Here is a 24156-nt window from a genome sequence, read left to right on the forward strand (position 1 = left end):
ACAGAAAAGTAATGCCATTGTTTTAAGAGATAACCATCAGCAACAAGCAACATAAGTGAATTTCTAGATGTTTTTTAAACATACACTCAAAAGCGAAAATACTTAAAACACCCTACTGAAAAAATTGGACATTCTGAAGCCAGAGAATAAGGGGTATTCTGGGGGATCAAGGAGGACTAAATCCATACTAATTTCATCTCAAGTGCCTTCCAGAATTAATGACAGCTCCAAGCAGAAGGAGCAAAGTCTGAGAATATTCAGAATGCGATTTTCAGAATCCAATTTCGCCACTTACCATTTGGACAGCAACTCTCCCCATGTCTCAAGAATTTTTTCTGCACACTCTTTGGAAACATCTCCAGAACCACTCAAGAGAGGTTCATCATTGTCTGCCAAGAGAAGAATAAAGGAGAAACTACGGAATCAGCAACCATTTTCCTACCTCTGCAAATTTAAACATTACTCTCCTAATTGTATCAGTGTATGGCAAGAAGAAATTCATCATTTGTGAAGGCACTGCCTGTGCGCTGAACAAAGCACTAAAAACTCACCAGGTACTTCAGAAGACAACCAAGAACAAGACAGGGTAGACAACTAAAGCAATAATGCAGCAGGTTAAGAAAATAAATTGAGAGAGATGGGTTTGCTCAGTCTTAAGAAGAGAAGGCTCCTGGAGATCTTCAATTACTAAATGGAAGGGTATAGAAAAGACAGAATTAGACTGTTTTTGGAGGTGTGCAGTGTTGCGAGAAAAGGCAAAAGACAAGCTGCAGCATTTGAAATTATGGTTAAATATAAGGAAAAAAAATTTACCATGAGAGAGACCAAACACTGAAACAGGGCCCGAGAGAGGCTGTGGAAACTTCATCACTGGAGACGGTCAAAATGCAACTGGGCAAGGCCCTGAACAACTTGATCTGTCTGGATCTACTTGGAGTGGGATGCAGCATTAGAGACCTCCAGAGGTCCCTTCAAATGTAAGTAATTCTATGTTTCTACCTCAAGCTTTTGGAAGACTACAAAAATTCTCAAAGAGCACAGCCTGCCTTATTTGAAAACCCAAAACACTGTAAAGGCTGAAAACACAGTAAAAGCAATGTGGTTTCACAGAGCAGCTGCAGACTTGCCATGTTCTCACAGACACATAAGAGCCCATGAAGTGTTAGCTGGTAACCTGCATATTACCAGTGAAAACCTAGCTCAGGTGTTACCTTGAAATAAAAGCATTGCATCACTTTCACTGAAAGTTTGCATTGCGTCTCTAGCACTGATAAAACAATTTTTCTAAATCAGCAAGCAGAAAATACCTTACTGGAACTGCCAACAACCTAAGCATCCTGAACTCAATCGTCCAAATAAAAGACTAAAGGATTTTATTTCCTTTATGAAATACAACAAGGGGTCATCGCATCACAGCATTTGCTGCAATCTGAACTGTTTAACTGTTTTGTACTTTCACTTTGAAAGTGCGAGCACCCACTTGCAATGTTGCAAGTGGTATCTACTATAAATAAAATACACATGTTCCTTGTCTAGAAAAGAATACCACTGTGGTTAGCATAGTGGTTACAGTTGAAGAACACTTTGCAAAGGAGTTAAATTTCAAACCACCTCCTTTTTTCCTCCTCCCCCCCCTTTTTTTTTTTAATAAGGGGAAAGTAAGGCACAGAAGTGAAACAATTCACCCAAGGTCACATCTGAGGCCAGTGGCAAAGTCAAAAAGCAGAAACTCAAATCATTTCAGCTCAAAGTCATAAGGCCAGATACATATATTCTCAAAATTACTTCATAGCTTGGGTTAAGAGAATTTTAAAAAGCAGAAAAAAGATATTGAAAATACATTAAGTTTCAAGTTCAGCAGGTCCTGGTGTAGCTTTTTGTATTACAGTTGTCTGTGCTCTCCTTCTCACAAAAACATGCTGCTTGCATACATTTCTAACTATTATCAGTTTCTCATTTTTACCCTCAAATCTGTTCACAGCTGCTCAGGGAGGGGCAGAAATTACACAAAAATCCCCAGTTTTTACTTTTCACATTGTTCCAAATATATCATACTCAAGGCTTCCTGAGGCCCGAGCTGAACAAAGCGCAGACAGACCACAGAAGTGTCAGACGAGGGAGAGGCTGATCCAGGAATGCAGGGGTGCTGGTTATTGAATACTCACAGCCTCAAAGCACAAAAAAAACCCATCAGCAGGCCAGATTCTGACTGGAAAGGATTCAGCATGTTTCATAACTATGTTATTTACTGACTACCCTGGAAAAGGCTTCCATTTCGTTCAAAATATACAAAACATGCAATCCACATCTTACCTTCCTCTTCGTCATCCTCAGGAGGAGAAGGAATCATTGAGCCCTGTGACCCAGACTGAGGCAGACGAAGAGAGGGGCTTGCTGTAGTTTTTCTTCTCTCCCTTTCTGATTCACTTTCTAGACACACAACTTCATATAGTGTATCCGAGTTATTCTTTCTGTCCTTCTGCTTTATCTGGGAAATAAAAGAAGTTTCATTTTATTGAGAAAAGCTGTATGAAAATCCAGATTACTTTGTAAGGCTCTACCTTCTCTTTTTGGAGGAGGAAAGCTGACAAACAGTTTTCATCACATTCTACAACGAATAATGTTCAGTCTTTGCAGCGTCCTTAATGCATTGCTCAGGCCTGCAAGCGTTTCTGTGATTTAAAGTTTCTATTACTACTATCCTAGAAGAAACAGTAAGAATATTCCATCCAGAAGGTGGATAGATATTATAGACAGGACAGAAGAGTCATGCAGGTCTGCCATACACAGGTAAGCTCATCTTTTCCACTATAAATGGACTGGAGACGAATGGGATAGATTTCAAAGCTGTGAATGCACCTATCCTGCAAAAGATCTAAGAGAGGTTCTTGAATATGAAGCAACTCTGCCTTTAATTAAAGATCAGTGGAAAATTAAAAGCAAAACCTCTAAAATTAAGTCTGTTTTCTCTCTTGAACTTTTCAGGGATACTGGTGGGGGCAAAAGGAAAGTTCTTATAGTAATCGTTCATATTTACTTTCCCACTATAGCAATTGTCTTTAATGACGCTTCCAAGTCCTGTCTGTGTGTACATTGCTGACAAGAACACAGGCACACGAATTGTTGGGTCCCAAGGTCTATTATGTGGCCTTGTTTCCTCTTTAATTTTCAGTGGTATCAAACCACTGATTACCATTGAAACCACTCCATCAAACCATTTCATTATTTACTTTAAAAGGAAGATTTTTCTTTGTGAAGTGGTTCCAAAATTTTAATACATTTCAGGCAAACTGAACTTTTTTCCCCCAAAATTACGAAAAACAGAGTAGAAAAGAAAAGGTGATGAGAAGAGGGAAATATCATTTATAATTATACTCTAAACTCCCTGTGCTCAATTTTATCCTTTGGGGCATCCAATATCAAGGGGAATGCATCAAAACTAAAAAGACTAAATCACTAAATGTAATCTGAGAAAATAAAATAGCTCTGTTTCCACCATTTCCAAAAAAAGAAACACTGCCCAAGTAAGATAAGCCAATTCTACACAGCTGTATTTTTAATAGCTCAACTATGCCTCTATAGAAAAAGGTTTCCCTTCCAGGCTTATCAGGCAGTACACTTTATTTGCTGTTTCCACTATGAATTTTGATAATCTTCCATTAGGAAACACTGGAAGTTGGATAACCTGACAGTGCCTGTGGAAAAAAAAAAGAATTAGCTAAGTCAAGTCACAATGCATGTGAATTTAGTAAGACAAAAGATAAGAATTATCTAAGTAAGATAAGCTTCCTTTAACTACCAAGCAGAAAAGGCGCCTGTTGGAGGTAGTAAGATATTTATAGCTGAACTGCCTTAACTGTTCAACATCTCTATGCTCCACCTCAAAAATACTCTAAATAAAAAGACTGATCTCATCCATGAAGATTTTTCCACCTTGTATTTTGAAGGAAAGTTTCCAAAATGTTTATTCATAACTGTGTCCAAAACAGTTACACAGCTATTTAGCAGATTTTAGAGTTTTACATAAAAAAAATAGGACACAGGCAAAAAAGAATTCACACTGAACTTCATCTTTGTTACCACAACGAAATAATGCCACTACTCACTAGCACCTTAATGCAAGTGCAAAAACAACCCAGAAAAGCCTCCAATTTCATTCCAATTCTCTTTAAAAAGTAAGAAGTATCAAGAAATCAGAAAGACTTTAATCTTGCTTTCTTGGGCTCTACCCAGAATTATTAAACCTGGAGACACACACATCCACATTGTTGTTTGCTTTTGTATTTTTCCATCCCTTTGAACAGCACGTTCACTTCAGAACAATAATTTCTAAGGCAGGAGAATGGCAGCTGCTTCAAATACATTATCTCCTTAGTAATTTGTACCTTCAACTTTCCAGGCTTATTTTGAGAATAAGTTATTGCCTTGCACTGTTATGAATATCCTAGACAGAAATAATCCTTTTCTTTTTAGAAGTTAGGGTAAAAAAGGAAGCTGGAAAAACAGTAAAATTTTTAACAAGTTCTAGGGTTTTTTGTGATTGGTTGGATATTTTTCCCCAAGGGAAAAAATTTAGGGAATGCGTGAAATCTCTGCTTCCAACTATGTACAAGGGGGAAATTGCCTTTCTGAAATTATGAACTTTCTGGGGGGTGGAGGTAGGAGGGGAAAGCTTGTAGGTTAAATATTAAATTTGCATCAGTCTTGCATTTCAAAATTTTGTTAGAATTCAGTCCTTAAAAAAAGTCTTTTTTCCCCCTCTAATTTCAGGCAGATGTTTGCTCATATAAAAGAGCAGTTGGATTTGTATGATAAAGTCTGTTTAGTATCATACCAAATAGCATGTCACCAGAATTACGTCAAAGGGGGTTTTGTTCTTAACCCTTAGTTTTACATATTCGCCCTATGTAACCCTTTTGCAACCAATCCTTGGCATAGCCCCAGATCGCAGATGAATCCTTGGTTCTGTTTATTTCAAGGTTCGCCTGAAAAATCCATAAACCTCCACATAACTTTGCAATCTCATCAAAACTATCAAAATTTGTTTTGAAACAAGGACAGCCAGTTCTTTATAAGAAGTTTAGACAATCAGCAACAATTACCATAATGAAAGATTTTTAGATCTCAATGTTTTGCTCCTGAATCAAAGAGGGATGATAAATACTGTTCCATTTTAGAAAAAAAAAATCACATTAGTAAAGGCTTTACCAACCACAGAGAGAAACAACTACACTGAAGTTCTGACCTTCTCCCAGTCAGTCAACTTCAGGGTAAAGGAACAGGTGCAAATATTCCCCTGGAGTTCCCACACCTCCGTTCAAAACAGGACTTTAACCTACTTCTCCTCCTAAAACATCATAATGAAAGATGAGGAAAATGAAACATGAATGATACATGTACACCGAACACCCTCATGTTAGAGCAAGTCAGGCCGCCCACCTGTGGTGCAATAGAAGGATGCAACTCATTCTGCTGGTCTCAGTAGGACCAGAGAGGGACAGAGAGGTTTCAGGACAGGCCCTAGTAACTAAAATTCACCTTTATCTCCAATGCATGTGTATTTATTCAGCATTATGCCATAAGCCTACTTCTCAAGTCTCCAAACAACATAATCGACCAAACCTCTGTTATACCTGAAATCCAACCTTGCCAAATACCAAATCAACTGTAAATTAAAAAACAAACCAGCAAAAGTGTTACCTGTTTCAGTTTTAGGAAAAAGTTTTCCGTAGAGCTACGTTTGCTGAAGGGCCAGAATAATCTCTCATTAGGTGAGCAAACTCTGACTTTAGTCTCCAGAATGAATCGAACAGGTTCCTGAACCTCAGTTATCACCAAATCCACAGCAGTGGTCATGAACAGTACTTTATCTAGAGAGAAAAAACAAAGCAATATTATTAGCATTAAAAGATCTCAAACAAAATACTCTAATCTTTTTCCTAGTAACATTAAAAAACAAAACCAAGTTTTCTGCAGAATTCCCTTTTTGCCTAATTTAACACTTTAAAGCCCAGAAGTTTCAAAGCACATGGAACTGGAAAATAAGATCACTATGCACTGTATAGTAGAGAGAGCTTTTTCAAATTCCCACTGAAATTTATCAGAAATCTTCGTTAAACATCGATCAAGGATTTGATTTGTATACTCAACTCCACAGTGCAGATCTTTTGCCATCCAGCCTAATTACATTTTGCTTGGTTTTCTTGATTCTTTTTGTTAAGTTATTAAAACAACATTTAATTTCCACCACATTAAACACAACATTTAAGATCATCACAGTTATAAGATTTAAAAAACGGATTATGCACTGTGCTGCCCCAAAGGGAGGCAACTGGACTCAGTGACCCATGAGATCCCTTCCAGCAGTAAATGAGAAATTGTGTCCTTTAGGTAGGATGGCATTCAACCTAGCAGCAGATTGCACTTGGAGAAGTCAGCTGCCCTAGAAGTGCTGCCTTTGCCCTGTCAATTCCCATGAATCTCCCCAACCTTTGGTACATAAGTGCAGCAACAGATTGAGAAGATGATCATTCAGCTGCAGTAATGACAGCTCTGTTTCAGGACTCAAGAGAGCAATGCAGCATCAGTTATTTTAAGATCACATTGGAATATTTTACTTTCATTCTCATAGGTAGAGAATGCTTTTTTTTTTTTTTTTTTAATCTGAATTGGCCATGGAAACTAAGCCAAGAGGAAACCTGCAGCAGCCATTCAGTGCAGTTCTCAATGGGATTCTTAAGAAGCTATAATGAAAGACAAGGCCCCTGCGACCTGTCCCCGTGCTCAGTCTGTACAACCTACTGGGATACACAGTTATTCTTACAAGCTACTACTACTAAATACAGGACTTCTTTCCTAGCCTTCTGTTTGATTGACTTTGAAATCACATCTGGTATCCTAGTTTCTGAGAGTATATGCCAAACAAATTGAATTCAGAGGCCCACAATATAGAATTTATTACATTTATGCTACTAAAAGAAAAGTGAAAAAAGTCTTTTTGCAGGATTCATCTTAAAAAGCGAGAATTGACACAATCCCCACTAGGTGAGTCACTTGCCCTGCCTAGGAATAAAATCTGGCAAAGTTCATACCTTTTGGTGTTTCTTCATTTACAAACTGGAAGTGTGGAGATTTTTGATTCCAGCTCCCAGTGATCACATATGACTTCCCATCAGAACTTTTACCCATGGACTCCTGTGAACAGGGTAATAATATAAATAAATTACAGCAAACTGTATATTATGAAGAGTCTCAGTCTCATAAACAGCTACTGCACTGGCAAGAGAAGGGCAAACATCTGCAGTCTATGTTATGTTGTCCTGTAACAGAGATAACTCTGAGGATAACAGTTCCCATACAATCTTTGATCTCCTAGCTGATAATATAAAAAGGCCAATTAATGCTAATTGTTATATGTGTACATAGTATGAACATCTATCTAGCAAGACCTGAAGAAAGATCAATAGCTCATTTTGGAGATGGATATTTGACAGCAACTTTTAGCTCACACAAGCCTAGGTGAGATCACGGTCAAGTACTTAGAAAGACAGGACTCCAAACTGCAAAGGTTTGGGGGTTTTGTTGTTGTTTAAAAACAAACAAAACAAAAAGATCTTTTCAAACTTTAAAAAAATTGTTCTGGAAAATTCAAGACAATCTAGTCATTCTGGCCTCATTTTGTACCATGTAGTCTCTGAACAGCAGCTGCCTGAATGGTAAAGCATTTGAACACACAAGGCTTTAATCCTGCACTTAAGGGATGTAGTTCATTGCCTCTAATACATGAAAACAAATCATATCAGAACACCACCTTACAAGCTGCTGAACTTGTAAACTTGGCAAATGTTTTACATTAACATACATCCTACTTCACTGTGATACTTTAATAAACCAGTTGTGTTTTATTTAATCCCAAGTAACTATTTTATAAAGTATGTTTTGTTCTAAAATATCAAAGTTGTAAAAACAAGGATTAAAAAAAATTAAAAATTTAAAATGCAAGAATTATGGGGTTTTGCACAATCCTAACTTAGTTCCTTTTTGCAGACATACTATGACACATTTTTAACATGGTCTCAGACTACGCTTTTGTTGAGATCCAGCTTCATGCAGCATACAAAATATGTGTTACTCAGCTACTGAGAAACAAGTCAAAATTTTGTTTTATCCTCAGTATTCAGTGTGTCTATCTCCCAACCAACTTTATTTTCTGGGCAATAAAAAGCCTGCTGAAAAGCAAAATTATTCATGTACTATTGGACCGTTTCACGTACTCACAACTGCAAAAGTATGCACTTCACAAACATGAACAAGTTTATTTTCACAACACACCTGTGAAGTCAGACAATCTCTATCATCATTTCACAGATGGAAAACTGAGTCACAAAAATAAAGTGCCCAACAATTCTCAGTGATATCTCTGAAGCAGTTCAGGCCTCATTTTACACAGTGAGAAGTACGCTGTAACACATTATATGCTCAAAGTACGGCACTTCTGAAAATAAGGCTCCATCTGTCTTCTTCCAGGCCCCTAAACGAGAACACTCATAGCCGGCTGTGCAAAATTGGGCAAGTCCCTTGACCATAACTCTGTAGCAGGGGCAGGGATTCAACCCAGTTCCCCAGGGCTACACTCAAGGGCACAAGCTGCAGCATCAGCCCACGTTAACAAGTGTGCACAAGCATCTAAGCCTTTTCTGTCTGTTCTGAGATCACACACAATCATAATAGTAACTACTGAGTTTTGTTAATAAAAAGTCCTTACCAAATCTAAAAGGTGCATGTCACCACTCCGAACATCTTTTCCACGGCTAAGGAGGAGGCCAAAACATCTGCAAAACCAGGCAACAAATTAATCTGCGAAATTTAGATTTACTACTCATAAACAAACCTATTTAAGCCTATTTAAATATTCCTTGTCATACACCACAAGCAGCCCATGAATACTATAGCAAATTGACAAATTTTGACATTTGAAATCGGTATCAAGCACATCAAGCAAAACAACATCACGACAATACCAACAATATCAAGCAAGATTTCATCAGCATGTTTACAGTATGATTTTATCCTGCCTTCAGGAGCCTGGAAAGTTGTTTAGTTATCTTCATTTGCAAGAAGAGTATAAAACACACACAACTAACATGGGTTCCATATTCTGCAGGTAGAATGATGTTTCTTGTTCTTCTCCTCCTCCCCACAACTTTTTTTTTGGAGACATATTTGCACAGAATTTACCCTTTGATAAAGATGAGAACCAGGAAATTCCAGATGAAGTGCAGGGACCTGTCTTTTATGATTTTATTTCTCAGAGACTTCTGGCCCACAGAGGTATATTCCACCTCATCCTCTGGTTTACCACACTGCCTCAAGTTCCTGCATTTCACTTCAGACTACAAAGGCTGCAGGAGCTGTATCTTTTCTCTGCAGTATAAGCAGCACTGAACTCTACCAGTAGTCAAAAATTGTAAGTTTATTCTAAGCAGTGAAATATTTAAAGTCTGAACTCTCCCCTTCCCTACACAGACACTTCATATCCTGGAATTCTGTACCACAGCAGATTCAAAGCGCGTGTATGACAATATTCTCAGATGCAACAGAAATGAGACGAAAGCAAATATCTGAAATAACTCCATCATTGATTATAGCCTTAGCATTTCAGACAAATTGACCATTTAAACTAAGAGCAGTAAGTTTTTACGAGAAGCTTTTGAAACAGACACTTACAGGAGATGCAAGCAACTGATTCTACAATCAGGTCTGTGCAAGAATTCATGGAGCCTGTATTGTCCCCCCTGCCACACACACACACTGAGCACCTCCATGAGATTTTTTGCGAAATCCCAAAGAGAGATGTAGTTAAATTATATAAATGGAGTATTCATAGAACAGTTACTAACCTGCTGCCTCAGAGGAAACAGCTCCATAACTAAACATCAAACAGATAAAGAATTTTTAAAAATCTATTAAATTACCTCTCAATAGCAAGTTCTTTATTAGTGGTCTGTTGAACGTAAATCACTATCTTCTTATCAATTCCTTGGCGGAGCTTAAAGCATTGCCTGTCCTTGTCTTTGGGAACTGCACTGTTATTTACCAGGGAAGGAAAAAAAACTCAGAGCGTCATTTATCTGTATTCCTTGCATGTATCAAAAACAGCATCAGACATTCGGTGAAGTCAGCTTCTTATACAAAAGCACTCAAGACCTTTCTTCCTTGCACACTGCAATCAGTAACATGAAAGAAATGGCAACATAATTAGGTGATTGTATTTCATCATAATTAGGTGAAAACCAAGGACACTTAATTTTCAAAATAAACACTACTCTATTTTCATACTTTGAGGCTTATTCTTGTGAGACTTTCAGCAGCATTTGAAGAAAGTTTCTAAATATGGATTCCCCATATAACATGCAAATATTTGTTAAGCAATTACTCATCAGAAACTGTGTACCACTTTCTTTCACAAGGCAGGTGACCACTGGAGCACATGATAAGCCAACAAGCCAAAAGGATGCACCAGTCTTTAGACTGAGAGTTTTACTTATTTTTTCTCTGGAGAGAGCATCTTCTCCTAAATGCGGCCCAAAGCTGAGTGTGCTTTAGTGGGAAAACCTAGATTTATACTTCAATATCAACATAGATGCTGAAGTTCTGGCATCAATATTCCCTTTTGAACAGCTCTGTTGCAGTAAGTCCTGGACAAAATTAGACTGTTGGGGTTTGATTTTCTTTTAAATCATCTACTTGGCTCACTTTTCCCTTGGATATAAAAATAATCTTTATTTTATTTCAGACTTCTCAACCTATGCATTGTGACCTCTGGGATTTGCAAAATGGGCTGTGCAGTATTGCCCACAGCTCAACACCTCCAACAAAAATTAGGTTTATCTTCTGACAGCAGTTGCTTACCCAGGCCAGGGAACTGCAAACTACCTGTAACTGTCAGCAGCTGTTCCATGTGCTGGGGCAGGACAGCGGATTCACACCCAGTGCATACAGTCAGACCTCATTTACCCAGTATGAGGGAACCGCATTACCAGTGACCCAGGGTGACAAATGAAGGTAGATGAGATAAGACAAGGTCAGGTACATTAAAGACTAAGATCAGAGATCGCCTATGTGAAAGCATTCTCTTAACTTCTAGGTCACTAGGGGTCTGCACTTGAAGGGTCAAACACAGATTAGTGTCAAACCGCTAACACCAGCTATTTCAGCTAAAGCTTGATCTGTACAGTACATACAGCGTAGGTAGGATTCTGCATAGTCCAAGACAAAAACCTGCTTTTCTTCACTTTGTATAGAGTAGGTACACGGTTTTTAAACAATTGCTCTCCTCCACCCCTAATGCAACCATATTTTTGTGGCTGAAAAGACCTTTAGGTGTATGTCCACAGCAAAGGCTGAGGTTCGATGTGCAATCCACACTGACATACCTGAGTTGGCTATGACTGAAGCAGCTCTTGGCAGAACAACTTCCAGATGCCACGGAAGCATTAAATCCTCAGCTGGCTTACACTGCCTGCACTGCTATGGCTACGCTGACATTGGTACCAAGTCAGCAAGACTGAGCTTCACCTGCTATATCGCTGTGTGCTGCAGCCACGCTCCTACCTGCCTGCACCCCAGGGGCTGGTGTTGCATACAAGCCCCAGATCCTCCAGGATCTTTCAGGCTCAGGCCCTTAGCTAAGCCATTTTTTCAGTTTCTAACGCTTGAGCAGTGCTTTGGATTGTCTACAATGGAAGATGCTAAATAAATACGGGATTATTAAATGGGATTTTTTTTTAATTAAATAAAGCTTGAGCTGGATGTAAATACAAGAAAAGAAACATCTCTGAAGTTTTGGCTAAGAGTCAATGTGCTCAACAAGTCAGAGGATTTGGCAGACATGCTGTATTGAAATAAAGACACTTGAGCAATTACAGAACACTATAAATGGTTACATGAAACACCTGAGGACACTGTACATAGGCTGAGCAAAAAAAACAAAAAACCAAAAAAACTTTTAGCAAAAATTAAAGACAACCAAGGTTCTCCACCATCAGACATAACAGGAAAATAGCACTAACTGATACAGTGTAAAAAGCTGCCCTAACACCTCCCCCCCACACACACACCACCACTTTCTATTAACACCTGGATTAGGGAATAATATTCTGTCTTTTGGGATAATCTGTCTTTTGGGATCAGCCAAATGATTTGAAAAATTCCATTTTTCACAGTTGCATGTTTTCTCTGTCTTCTCTCATGAGACTTTATTAAAAGTATGCACACTTATGCTTCCTGTAGCATTCACACATCCACAGAACCTTTGAAATCCTGGCCATAAATGTGCACAATTCTGGTAGGAAAGCAGAGTCACTATGTTGCATTTTCAGCTTCAGCAGTGGTTCAGCTGAACACGATTTAAGCTGCATTGCACAGAAAAGATTTTAAAGACAAAAGAGGAATATAAAATAGAAAAAGCACTTGGCAGGCAGCATCAGAGTCAGTTCAATGAACAAGATGGAAGACTTCAGAGAGTCATCAGTGATGAGCAATTTTGTTTAAATTAGAATAGGAAACTTTCAAAACGGGAATTTAGGAACCATCTCAGACCCACACTCTCCATTCACTCACCTTCCAACAACAGAAACTGATGCAAATGAAGAATCTATACCTGAAATAACCTTTCCCGTCATCTTCTTTGATTTCCAGTGACACAGAGAAGGTGAAAATATCACTGTCTGGAGTCTGTGGGGTGGCAATGGCTGAGAGCGGAGTTTGTTTGGCAGAACGACGGAAGGCAGTGGCAAAGCTGTAAAGTATTCGGCTCACCTGCATTTAGATGGCACCAAAGAAAGATCAGAAAAGTATGGGTATAGGGGATGCAAGAGCTGAAAACCTACCTGCATTTTCTCTAAATAATAGAATGAGAAGTAACCATAAAAATCATTGCGGTTCTAGCATCTAATTAACCATTTTTTATATGCGTCTTTAAAGGATAAACTATTAAATCCACATTCTTATTTTGCAGCTAAGATTTCTATAATTTTCTTAATCTAGAGTAGAAAAAAAGCTAAGAGTGATGAAGGAGATTACTCCCAATGTGCCTGAAATAACCATTTTTTTTATTCTGGAAGTAATCACTATTCCATTCTATCTCAGTAATAACTTTTGCATCTAAAATGTAGTTATCATTTGAAAAAGAAAAAAAAAGAAAAGAAAAGATTCAACTTACAGCCTCTTGGATTTCACATCGGAAGACATGAATCCTGAAGAGTTCTGCATTGTAGTGGCTTTCAGTGAAAGCAAAGCAATCACTTTCGGGGGTTCCATCATGCCCTCGTACACAGAAAAGGATTTTATAGATTGGATAATTTGCTATTTCTGTGTTTGTTTGAGGATCTAAGAGTCTGTTAAAAGAGAGAAAGAGAGAGAGAGAGAAAAAAAAAAAAAGCTTGCAGCTTTAGAAGAGTTACTCCAGGCAGCTATTCACTTGCAAGCCTGAAAGACTTCATAGCTACTGGAGAAAGTACACTACAAAGACACTAACGCCTGATTATCATTTACTACAAAGCTTGACTAGAAGAATTATATTTAAATTGAAGAGTATAAAAATACACAATGCAACACACTTTCACCAATAATTTCCCCATAGTTTTCAAGGCTTAACCTTCAAACAGCTACACTAACATACAGCAGTGGAAGAACATGTAGGCTAGCAACTCTCAGACTCCCAGTAACCTCATCATTATTAAGCTTTGCACAACATCCATTTTCCAGCCCTAAAAACTGAATACATTTCAGGCTATTCCCACTACTACATTTCAGGCACCTTGGATCATAATAATATTTGATACCAATCCTTGGGCATAAAATGCCTTTGGTAAACAAATTCAAATCATCACTTTTCTCAAACCTCCTTAAACCCACTTCTTCCACTAGAAGAAATCTTAAGTCGCTTATGTCCCGTCCCCCCCATCCACCTCCTCCCAATAAACTGGGGTTTATCTCCTCTTTTGCTAGGAGGAAATAAGATTAAATGCACCAAGTCACAAGGTACAGCTGAATGAGCTTCATACCTCACTGTTCCTTCAGAGACATTAGGCACTGACAGAGTCACATCTAAAGAAATCTGGCACTGGCTTCGTAAGATTGACATCATTCTGAGGGCTTCCACTTCACTCCGGGGAGCGTTCACTGAGGCACAGCCCAAGTAGGTGAGCTTGCTAAACACCACACTGTCCTCATCTGTCATAGGTGTAAAAGGGCTCAAATCCTCACAGTCTAGGGTAAGACACAAAGTTACAACATAAGAAGCAAGACAAAGTATACATAAATAAATTATTATAGACGGACTTGTCACTAACAGTACAATAAAGAGACTAAGAAACATGTTACAAAAAAACAGGTCAGGTCAAAATACAACAGAAAAACCCTACCTGGAAGTGAGTTACTGACAGCAGAGAGCAATACAGCTATCCAAACTCTACAGATTAGCTCATGCCACAGGGCTTCTTTTCAATATAAATTAAAAGTGCACCAATTTTCACTACCGCAATAAGATGCACAGACAAGCTAAACAGACTAATATTTTATACAACTAGGCAAGTAACCATATATTTCTGCAGAATACACAGCTCAAGACTAGTAACAAGTGTTTTCAGAGGAGAAGACAGCTTAGCATATGGTAACTCTTACATCACATAACCTGCAGTTTACTGCTCTAGGTGATGATGATGGGAAAAATGGGGAAAGGAGGGTAGACACACCTGTACCTAAATTATCCTTCCTTTCCCCAGATAAAGATAGTTTAGAAGATACCACCAGGTATTCCCCATTTTTTCTAACCTCCCTGCGACGGTTTGACTGGCAAACTCATTTCTGGTTTCTGGAGTCCTGCCACCGACACTGGGTTAATGGTAGAGGATGCTGAAGCCTCAAGGACAACAGGTTCTTCCCCATCTCCATCAGTCCTAACTTCTTCTCCATGTTCCCGGTCATTTGACTGATCTTCTATGGGTGGATCCATCAGCACGTCTTCAAGTTCCTTCTGCAGCTCCTGTTCGCTTCCATTCCCCACAATCTAAGAGCCACAAACAGAGTTGGGACACAAAAGAGACCGTTCAAATGAAGGAAAAAAAACCCTCATGCACAGAGAAAGTCAGTCATAGGGCTTCTTCTGCCAATCAAAACAGTAGTTAACAAATTTAACCTCATTACAACTGTAATCTTAACACAAACTGCAACGTGCAAATGCTCATCAGTTCAGATTATATCCCCCATACTTTAAAAAAACCTAACAAAGGGTGCTCAAAGCAGGAATTTTCTAGTGCTGGGAAAAGTTAAGAGATTCCTTTAAAACTAGTCTATAATTACAGACTACATAGACTAGCTTATGCCACAGGAAACTAACAGAGGTCCACAGTACAGTGGTCTACAATAAATCTCAGAACAGTATCAGGAAGTGCCAAATATAATGAAATACGCTACATGGTTCATGGGTAAGATAGCAAGATTTCATGGGAAGAGAAGAATATGGAACAGGATTATGCTGTCACGCTGAGAAGAGGTACTGTTGTTTTATTTCTTAACACTCATCTACAGCCTGAATTTGCATACGTGGAAGTCCACAGGAAAGCCCTCAGCAACCTAAATGGTGTTAAATCAGGTCCTAAGCTAGAAAGAAGATGGAGGCATTATTTATTGCTTTACAATAATCTAAAAAAACATTCCAAAAACTGTAGGCTATATGCAGGGAACAAGTCAAGTTTACCTAACCTGGACAGAGGAACTGGAATTCTCCTACTGACTCCCATTCACAAAGACAACCTGGCTGTGGTGTTCTCTAGTCACATATTGGACACAGAGGTTCAATCTTTGTGCAGAGAGACGGAAGATGATGCAGATATATGAGGTTCTGCCCTTAAGAAAGATCAACATGGGCAATATTAACAGGAGCATAGCTGACAGATGGAGCGAAGTGATTACCCCTTTCTGCTCAGCACCCATTAAACCACAGCTAGAACACTGCACCCAGTTTTGGATCCCTCAGTACAAGAAAGACACTGAGAAACTGAAGCAGATTCAGCAGATGGTCAGGGGGCTGGAGAATGCACTATGAGGAGAGGCTGGGCTTGTTGAGGCTGGAGAAGAGAAGGCTTCAGACCTAACAGCAACCTTCCATATCCGCGAGGAGTTCATCAAGACGACAGAGCCAGGCTCTTCACAGTGGTGCATGGCAAGAGGAGGAGAGGCAAAAGCATAAACCGAAACAAGAGAGGTTCCAACTGGATATCAGGAAAAACATGCTCACCATGAGGACAGTCAAGTATTGGACAAGGTTGCCCAGGGAGGTTGTGCAGCCTCCATCCTTGGAGGTTGTCAAGACCCAACCGGGTCACAGCCTGAACAACCCGGTCTGATCTCACGGCTGGCTCTGCTTGGAGCAGGCGGTTGGACCAGAGACCTCCTGAGGCCCCTTCCAACATGAAATGAACAGCCATGCTCTGAGCAGAGCCCTCCGCATGGCTAGAAGCGGACACTATAACAGCCTATCTGACTGGAAGTACAAACTTGTGGAACAAAGTGACATAAATGCAAGGAAAGTCATACCAGCAGTGTCCTGTATTACTGTGTTCCTGTAGTGTTTCAAAATATGTCAGAAAACGCTTAGATATTGTATCTAAGGAAACTCTTTGCTCATTCCTCTGCAATTAACAGGGAAGTGACTGATGCTTTACACAGTTTAGAGACTAAGCATGGAAATGGAGTTTATTGGAAGTGTTTTACCAGATGGCAGCCACCAAAACATACCTGACTTCCAACACTTCAGTTGCTGGCTGCCAGTTATTATCGTTGGCACCCCATCCCTTCCCTATGAACGGATAGTCATTTCTACATCCCTCTCATTTCTGTAAGCTTACTGATTTAAGATGCTACACACAAGCTAACAAAAACCAAATTGTGCAACTACCCCAAAATAGTAAAAAAAAAAAAGGAAGTGGTTAAAAACAGGAGGAAGAATATAGAGCAGACAAACCTGCCCACAACACAATCTCAGTATTGAGACAAATTCCATCTGCCTCACGACCAGTATCTCAGAGTAGACCATTAAACCATTTTAAAAGTATCTGAAGCAATGGGCCAGTTTCTTACATTTAAACACTAAATAAGGCAACCTGAAGTCCATTTAAGACTGCTCAAATAACTCTGAACAGGTAATAGAACACTTTCATACACACTGAACAGCCTTGTAATAAATTAAATAACTGAAATATACTGTGAAAGTAAAATCAGATGTCACTTAAATATTTTTATGTGCATTTCCATTGGGCATGTCTCAGGACTAGAGTTACAGTGAGATTATTCAGAGGTCTCTCTGTTGGGTCAGAATTCTGACATATGATCATCTCCATCCCACCTCCAAACACAAACTTCTTAGTTCAAGGGGAAAAGCGAAAAAACATCAAGTTTACCTACTGTCTTTTCTCTCCTTCATACTCATACCCCGCACTGCCAAAGTAATTATCTGAACCTGTAGCTCATATAGTACAATAAACTAAGATAAGAAAAGTTGCAGATCCCCATTCTTTGTACACAAAAAGTGAAATTCACAGACGATGGAGAAACCAGCAAGCACACAAGAACCTAGAGGCAGAAGGGACAAAAGATCTGGTGAATGTTACACTGCAGAATCTAAATGAAAAAAAAATATATATATATATATATATATATATATATATATATATCAGCTGTTTATGCTCTAGAAATTCATGTTCAAATAGAAACTACCTTTCTAGTATGGATGAAAATACATTCATGTGCTATCTGGCATCACCTGCCAGGAATAGAACAGAGTAACTTACTCAGCTCTACATCTACGGAAGCCTCAATAACCTGCAGCAAGTTACAAGAATCCACAGATCTGCATTTTCCCCTCAATAATGCTAACATTCATTTGTATGATTCATCACAGAAGCAATGAAAAATCTTGCACAAGCAGGGGGTTATCAAAGGCATAATCCCTTCGAGAATCAAGTTTATTATCTAGATTTATTCAGGCTTTCCTCAAAGACGATGATGGAAGATGCCACATGTTATTTTAGTGTACACAGTTTACACATTTTTCAACAAGATATAATGAATCAATTGTCATGGCCTAGCAGCCCCATTAAAGCCTGTACATTAGAAATACTGAAGTAACTTCCATTTTATAGGACCTGTTTTCAATGAAACTTGAAGTTAAAATTCATTGTGGCAAAAATCTGCATATCAGATGCATTTGCTGACTGATGACAGTGATTAAGATAAAAGAAGTTCCTAAAAGTAGTAGGAACAGGTAAAACACAAGTCCACTTTGTTTACAGTGAGACAGCAAACAAGCCTGTAAAAAGAAAAAAAAAGGGGGGGGAGGGTTTGCATAAAAAGTGATGTTACCTAAAAGCAACAGGAGACAGCTCTAAAGTACTGGCTGGATCCAATCAAATATTTAATTTTTACATAAAGATAAGCAAAACCATTGCCTGTTTGCATGTATTTTAAGAACCAAGGTAAGTCTAGATTTAACCACTTTAACAAACCCAAGTAGACAGAAATAATATGAAAACATGCATGCGAAGCCCGCAGCAGCACAGCCCACAGGGCAGCATCTTGTCTAGTAAATATTCTAAAAACTCATAACCAAAATCCTCATTTAAAAAGTAATTAAAAAAAATCCCTCTACAGAAAGCCTTCCTTCTCCTTCCAGACTGCCCTCAAAAAAGAATTCAGAGAGGGACATCAAACCTGCTTTTGGACTGGAGGATCTCTGTTGCTGTTCTCATAGTCCTAACAGAGTAAGTGCAACAAACCAGCTACCCAAGGAACAAGGCCAAAAATACAAACTGAGACCAACTGCAAGTCAACCAAAGTCTTTTATGCCACTGTATAAATCGACTACATTGTGGAAATACTGAACATTAAGAGGTAAACTTTTTGAAACTTTGTTGCAGCACAAAAAGAAAAAAGAAAAAGAAAACAGTAAGAGGCAGCATGACAGATTGCAACAGAACTAAGGGCAGAAGGGAAGGCAGATGAATAAATACCTTCACGTAGTTTTACTTGAGACTGACAAAAAAACATTTAGTCTGGTCATTGTTTCCTCCAATCTTCACAAAGCTGAAAACCAATTTTACTTAACTTTTAAATAGTATGTAGTCTTCTTTAAAACTATCTTTACAACAGCATGGGAGATTTATTAAAACTGTAGCTTATTCCGTTATGTGTGTGCTGCTGGCCTCTGCTGTCAGAGGCCCCAGTATACAGGGTGTTTGGAGAACGCCTCTTCTACAGCTTGCTCCAGAAAAGGACTTGCATAAATCCAGTTCAGTCCAACTGGCAGACACAGAAAAAATACTCGAAAGCAGAAATAGCTAACAAATGGTATTTCTGGAAAACAATCAGTGACAACCCCCTTGTAAAACATGTGTGTGTTTCAGCATAGACAGAAAGCAAAAAACATTTATGAATTGTGACCAACTGAAGGAAAAAAAATAAAAAGGCCCATGACTTCATTCACAAAAAATATTTATCTGTCTGTACTTGAGAAAGAACAAAAATAAAAATGTGCATTAGTTCAGTCCAGACATCTACTACTTAGAACTACAGCATATCAAAGAATTCAAAATGAGAGCCACAGATCTGATCTACAGTTTTTAAAACCTACGACATTTAGCAAATGTAAACCTAAACTTCCAGTGCCATCCTCAGACTGTGCTCGGGCAGTGCTTTAAGGTCCACAAACTGCTTTTTTAGAGTTAAACAGAACACCAGCGAAGGACTTCTGCTCAAATTTGATCCTAAGCTTATTTTCTGCTTTCCTTGGTGGGCACATCATAGCAAATGGGTTTTGACATATACAAACTATTAGTTATATGTACCAAAGCAATTCCTCCTCCCGGAAAAAGCTCTTCTCACCATTTATCCCTGTGAAATGCATAACCTTGGTTCTCATTTTGTACTGTTAAATTAATTTTCCTTATACTACTTAGACACTTTTAGATACCGCTGTGACCGTATTTTAACGTGCCTCCGACAGCCTTCACAGCTCCACTTACCCATTCACAGAGATAAATAGTTTAGTAATACAGTACAACTGGTTACTGAACGACTACTTGCACGCTAAAGAGAGACAGCAACAACAAACCTGTACACTAGCGTAGTCTTTCTCTTTTTCTGTAGATCATTAGCAGAAGACAATTTCTGTCCCTAAGGACACCTAAAAAGTCCTCCAGTTCTATCATTGATAGTTTTTACCTCCTGAAGCAGAAGGAGTGAGGTTAAAAGGAAACCCCTGTGTAAGAGACGGTAGACTGGGCGCTGACTGCTTATCTAAAGTGCAACGTTTCCATTAATCATTCAGGCTGCAGCCAGTAAGGAAACAGCACATACTCTCCAACGATGGGCTACAGAAAGGCTCAAGGTGAATCACTTTGTTCAAGGACTGTGCTCAGTCTTGGCACCAAATTCATGAAGAAGCTTATCTGTAAGTCCTGCAAAAGCTCTGTGGCATTCCGCACCAAATCAGGGAACAGCATAACTTTATTTTATAATTGTTGATGATTAGGAAGCAGTAGTGATGAAGTTTTTCTTCCCTCAGCAAGAGAAACAGCATACCTGTAGACAGTATTTTGTAAAGCACTTAGGAAGTAAACAGGAGGAAAATATAAGTAGTAAGGTATAGAAGGTAAGAACCACTATGCAGATTATTCTGAATTCTTAAGTATATATAGCTGCTGGTATACAGATTCTAGAAAGATAAGCAGGAGGTTCCAGTCTTTCAGCAGGTTTTACAGAACATCAAGCTGATTATCCAAGAAAAACTCAAAGTTCTGTAGCCTACCCTCCTGTGACGTGAAATGCCAATCTTCTGCAATTGCAATAAAACTTAAGTCAACTTTTTTGCCAGATTAAACAAAGATAAGATCTTGAGACTCTTAACTTTCAGATTTAGTAGTAAGTCTTATGTAAAAGAAAATATCCACTATAATGGCATATCTTGCCCAGGTATCAAAGCAATGGAAGAATAACAAACAAAGCAATTGGAGGCAAAAGCAAGATGAGTAAAGGCATCAAGAAACATTCAGTAAAGTCTGTTTCAACAGCTGCTAAGGAAAAGATGAATACCCAGTCCAACAGACAGAATACATGATTTCTTATCATCTTTAGAGACGTGATTTGACTGTAGATCTTAGTCTCTTGTGATGGTGGAATATCTCTTCCCGTCTCCCACAAAGAACACACTAACTTGAATCAGCTCTAGGAAAGATTCCGTTTTCAACACATTAAAATGACAGAATTTGGAGTGACCATGATTTGTGTCATTTTGCTTAAAGACTGCTAAAATAGGAATCGGATGAAAGACTTTCTTTAAGTAGACAAAAAAAAAAGTAACAAGGGTCTCTTTCCAGAATAGCACTACTGAAAGTGAGAAGATGACAATGCCCTTCCAATTCACACAGGCCTACGCGCATAGGCTTGTATTCTCAGATCCATGCCAAGTTGTTAGTTATAATTATACTTCTGCGTTTCTTAAAGAGAACATTTCACATTGGGGAAAACTTTAATATATATTCGAATTAATGGATACATTCAAGTTGAGTGTATGTTAATACCGCTTTCTACCCGAAAGCTGTGATGAAGTCACAGTTCCAAGCTTTTGACCATCAGGGGCTGTTTTATCCTAAGTGCTTCCTGAAAGATTCAGCAAGTGGAAAAAAAACAAAAACAAAAACACAGGTAGTGATGGAGAGAGCTCTTATTCAAAACCTAGTTATCACCTTTGATATCAGCAAAAGTAATGCAGAAACTACTGGCAAAATCGATTCCTGAATAAGTTCTCTCTTCTGTCAAGTTTTCCACAATAAAGTTGTCCCTCTTTAAGCTCTTCTATGGTTAGTTTGGTTTAGAAGAATAGAGAACAAACTCAAGTTATTGATTCTTACCTTCAGTCCTGTTTTTTCATCATCACTACCATTATTTGTAGATGGTGTTTCATCCCCTTGCCTGGAAACCAAGACAAAATCTTCACTGTTAAGAGTGGATACCGAGTCTGAAGAGACACTGATTTTTCCAACAGAAGCCTTGTCATCCATGACTTAAAAAGGAAGTTCGACTCATGAATGAGATTAAATATTTTACAAACTCCTGAAAAACAAAAATCATAAAAATACTTATATAAACTTCATGCTAAAAAGCTTAAATGTTTGTTTTCTGAAGCCTCCTGACTATTAAAAAAAATAAATAAAAAGCAACACATCTGACAGCATAACCACGCAACAACTCTTCTGTCAGTGTTCACCCGTGGTCCTGTTTGGATTTTGCTATGAAACACACTACTTCTAGAGCACTGGTTTCCACAGCTCACACACAGGAAGTCAATAAATCTTTTTTCAGTATTTCATGATTATGACAGACTCCATTCTGCCCAGAGCAGGCCCTTGGAACATATGCTATGCCTGGTGTTAAAGGACTCATATTAGGACCAGAACTATAAAGTCAATTTACTTTCTTCAGATAACCTGTCTGGATCTATGTTCAAAAATTATTTTGGAAGGTATCAGTGCACACTGATCACTATGCTGCTGTCACATTCTCTTCCCCCAAACAATAGCAGTTAGATCTAACTCTTGATATTTTGGGCTAAAGACACTCTAAAACCTTGGGACATGCAGTATGCTATGAATCTATGCCGAATCTTCTGTATTATACAGAACAATAAAAGAAAAGACTTCCAAGAAGCAGGAAGAACAGCGTAGGTTGGATCTGTACTGAGAATCAGAGCCAACAGACGGTTTAAAAATGCTGGAACTGGCACCGAGACGCATTTGAAGAACGGAACAAAAGGTGAAGTTCAGCCGCACACCTTGAACTCTACAGCAACGATTCTCAGAATCCCTGGCTCAAAACAGAAGGTCATGATAAAAATGGCTGATTAAATGTCTCAAAATCCCAATTTTACCCTTATCACAATGGCTCAAGTCTTTACATACTCTGAAGCACGATCAAGCCCAAATGTTTTTTCGGCCTCAAGCGTGCCTCCCGTTCGGTGGAGCACCGTCCCGGCCTGGCTCCCAACAGAGCTGCCAAGCAATGCAGAAACCTGCCATGTCCACAAGCGCGGCTCATCACGCTCCCCTCCAAACCAAGGACAACGTAGCCGAAAACAGCAAAGCCTGGTTTTGCTTCTGCCAATACCCTTCTCCCTCTCCACAGCCACCAATACGACTTGGAAATCTGCCAGGAGACCAACGATCTTTCTTTTCCCCCCCAGATTATTTTTAAATCTGATTCTTTCCTGATCAAGTTGCTTCGTGGCCCTGAAACACGTCACGCTGGCACAGCTGAGGGAGGCAGCAGTATGCAAGAGGAAGAACAGATATGGGTTGTTCATAAATAACAATATACCTATTAATATTGGGTATCGTTTTCAAAAGCACATATGATATTTAGATACTCCTTCCAAAAACATTATAAGATCCATTGACTTTCAGTGAGAATTAGTGACTGAGAAATTTATACATTTTGAAAGTTTTACCCACTGTATGTGTCTATTTGGTATTATTTGCTAACACCTTAAAGGTGGGACATCGTTCTTATTTTTTAAAGACAATTTTATTTAAAGAATCCACATTAAAACATTTCTGTAAAAGTTCCTTATTACACCACCTACACAATGCACAGATCATCTAAAAATAACTAAACTGAATAAATTAAAAACACAAAATAAAAATAAGTTTCAAACATTTAATAACCCTTTGCCTTTACTATTTTCATTCAAACAGTGCAAATTCATATCTGCCACTCTGTAAGACAGCATGAGTAGAAAAGCTGGCTTTGATCACAAGCAGCTATAAAGATCATCTAGGCAAGGATGAATTCAGCAATTTATTTTGGTATGCTGTGTCTGCCTTGAAAAGTTAATTTCATCTGTTTCTAAAGTCTTTCAATCTGGCACCTTTCACCAGCATTAACTCCAATTAAAGAAAAAAGCATGCTGCACTTTTGCATACTCCTTTTTTTAGTACAGTGTGGTGTAAACAGACACCGCACTCGATCCTGGAACACAGCTGCCTTAGCCTAACCTCTACAGCAGTTTCACAACACAGAATTGCAACAGCAGAAGGCCCTGAT

General features: G+C 38.7%; 1 protein-coding gene across 4 annotated transcripts in view; it reads right to left on the minus strand.

Annotated features, from left to right (window-relative positions):
- Positions 1–24156, minus strand: part of RABGAP1 (RAB GTPase activating protein 1) — a 76523-nt gene that overhangs the window by 47708 nt on the left and 4659 nt on the right. For all 4 annotated transcript variants that reach the window (XM_067309324.1, XM_067309323.1, XM_067309326.1 and 1 more), the window contains exons 2-12: positions 21969–22170; positions 14836–15070; positions 14067–14271; positions 13223–13397; positions 12662–12819; positions 9975–10085; positions 8765–8831; positions 7092–7194; positions 5701–5870; positions 2314–2488; positions 296–389 (exon numbers count right to left, since the gene is read on the minus strand). In XM_067309324.1, the coding sequence (XP_067165425.1) occupies positions 296–389; positions 2314–2488; positions 5701–5870; positions 7092–7194; positions 8765–8831; positions 9975–10085; positions 12662–12819; positions 13223–13397; positions 14067–14271; positions 14836–15070; positions 21969–22118 (1643 nt within the window). In that variant the 5' untranslated portion in view covers positions 22119–22170. The remainder of the gene's footprint in view (positions 1–295; positions 390–2313; positions 2489–5700; positions 5871–7091; positions 7195–8764; positions 8832–9974; positions 10086–12661; positions 12820–13222; positions 13398–14066; positions 14272–14835; positions 15071–21968; positions 22171–24156) is intronic.

Source organism: Apteryx mantelli, chromosome 21, assembly GCF_036417845.1.
Source record: "Apteryx mantelli isolate bAptMan1 chromosome 21, bAptMan1.hap1, whole genome shotgun sequence".
In the NCBI taxonomy this organism is placed as follows: domain Eukaryota; kingdom Metazoa; phylum Chordata; class Aves; order Apterygiformes; family Apterygidae; genus Apteryx; species Apteryx mantelli.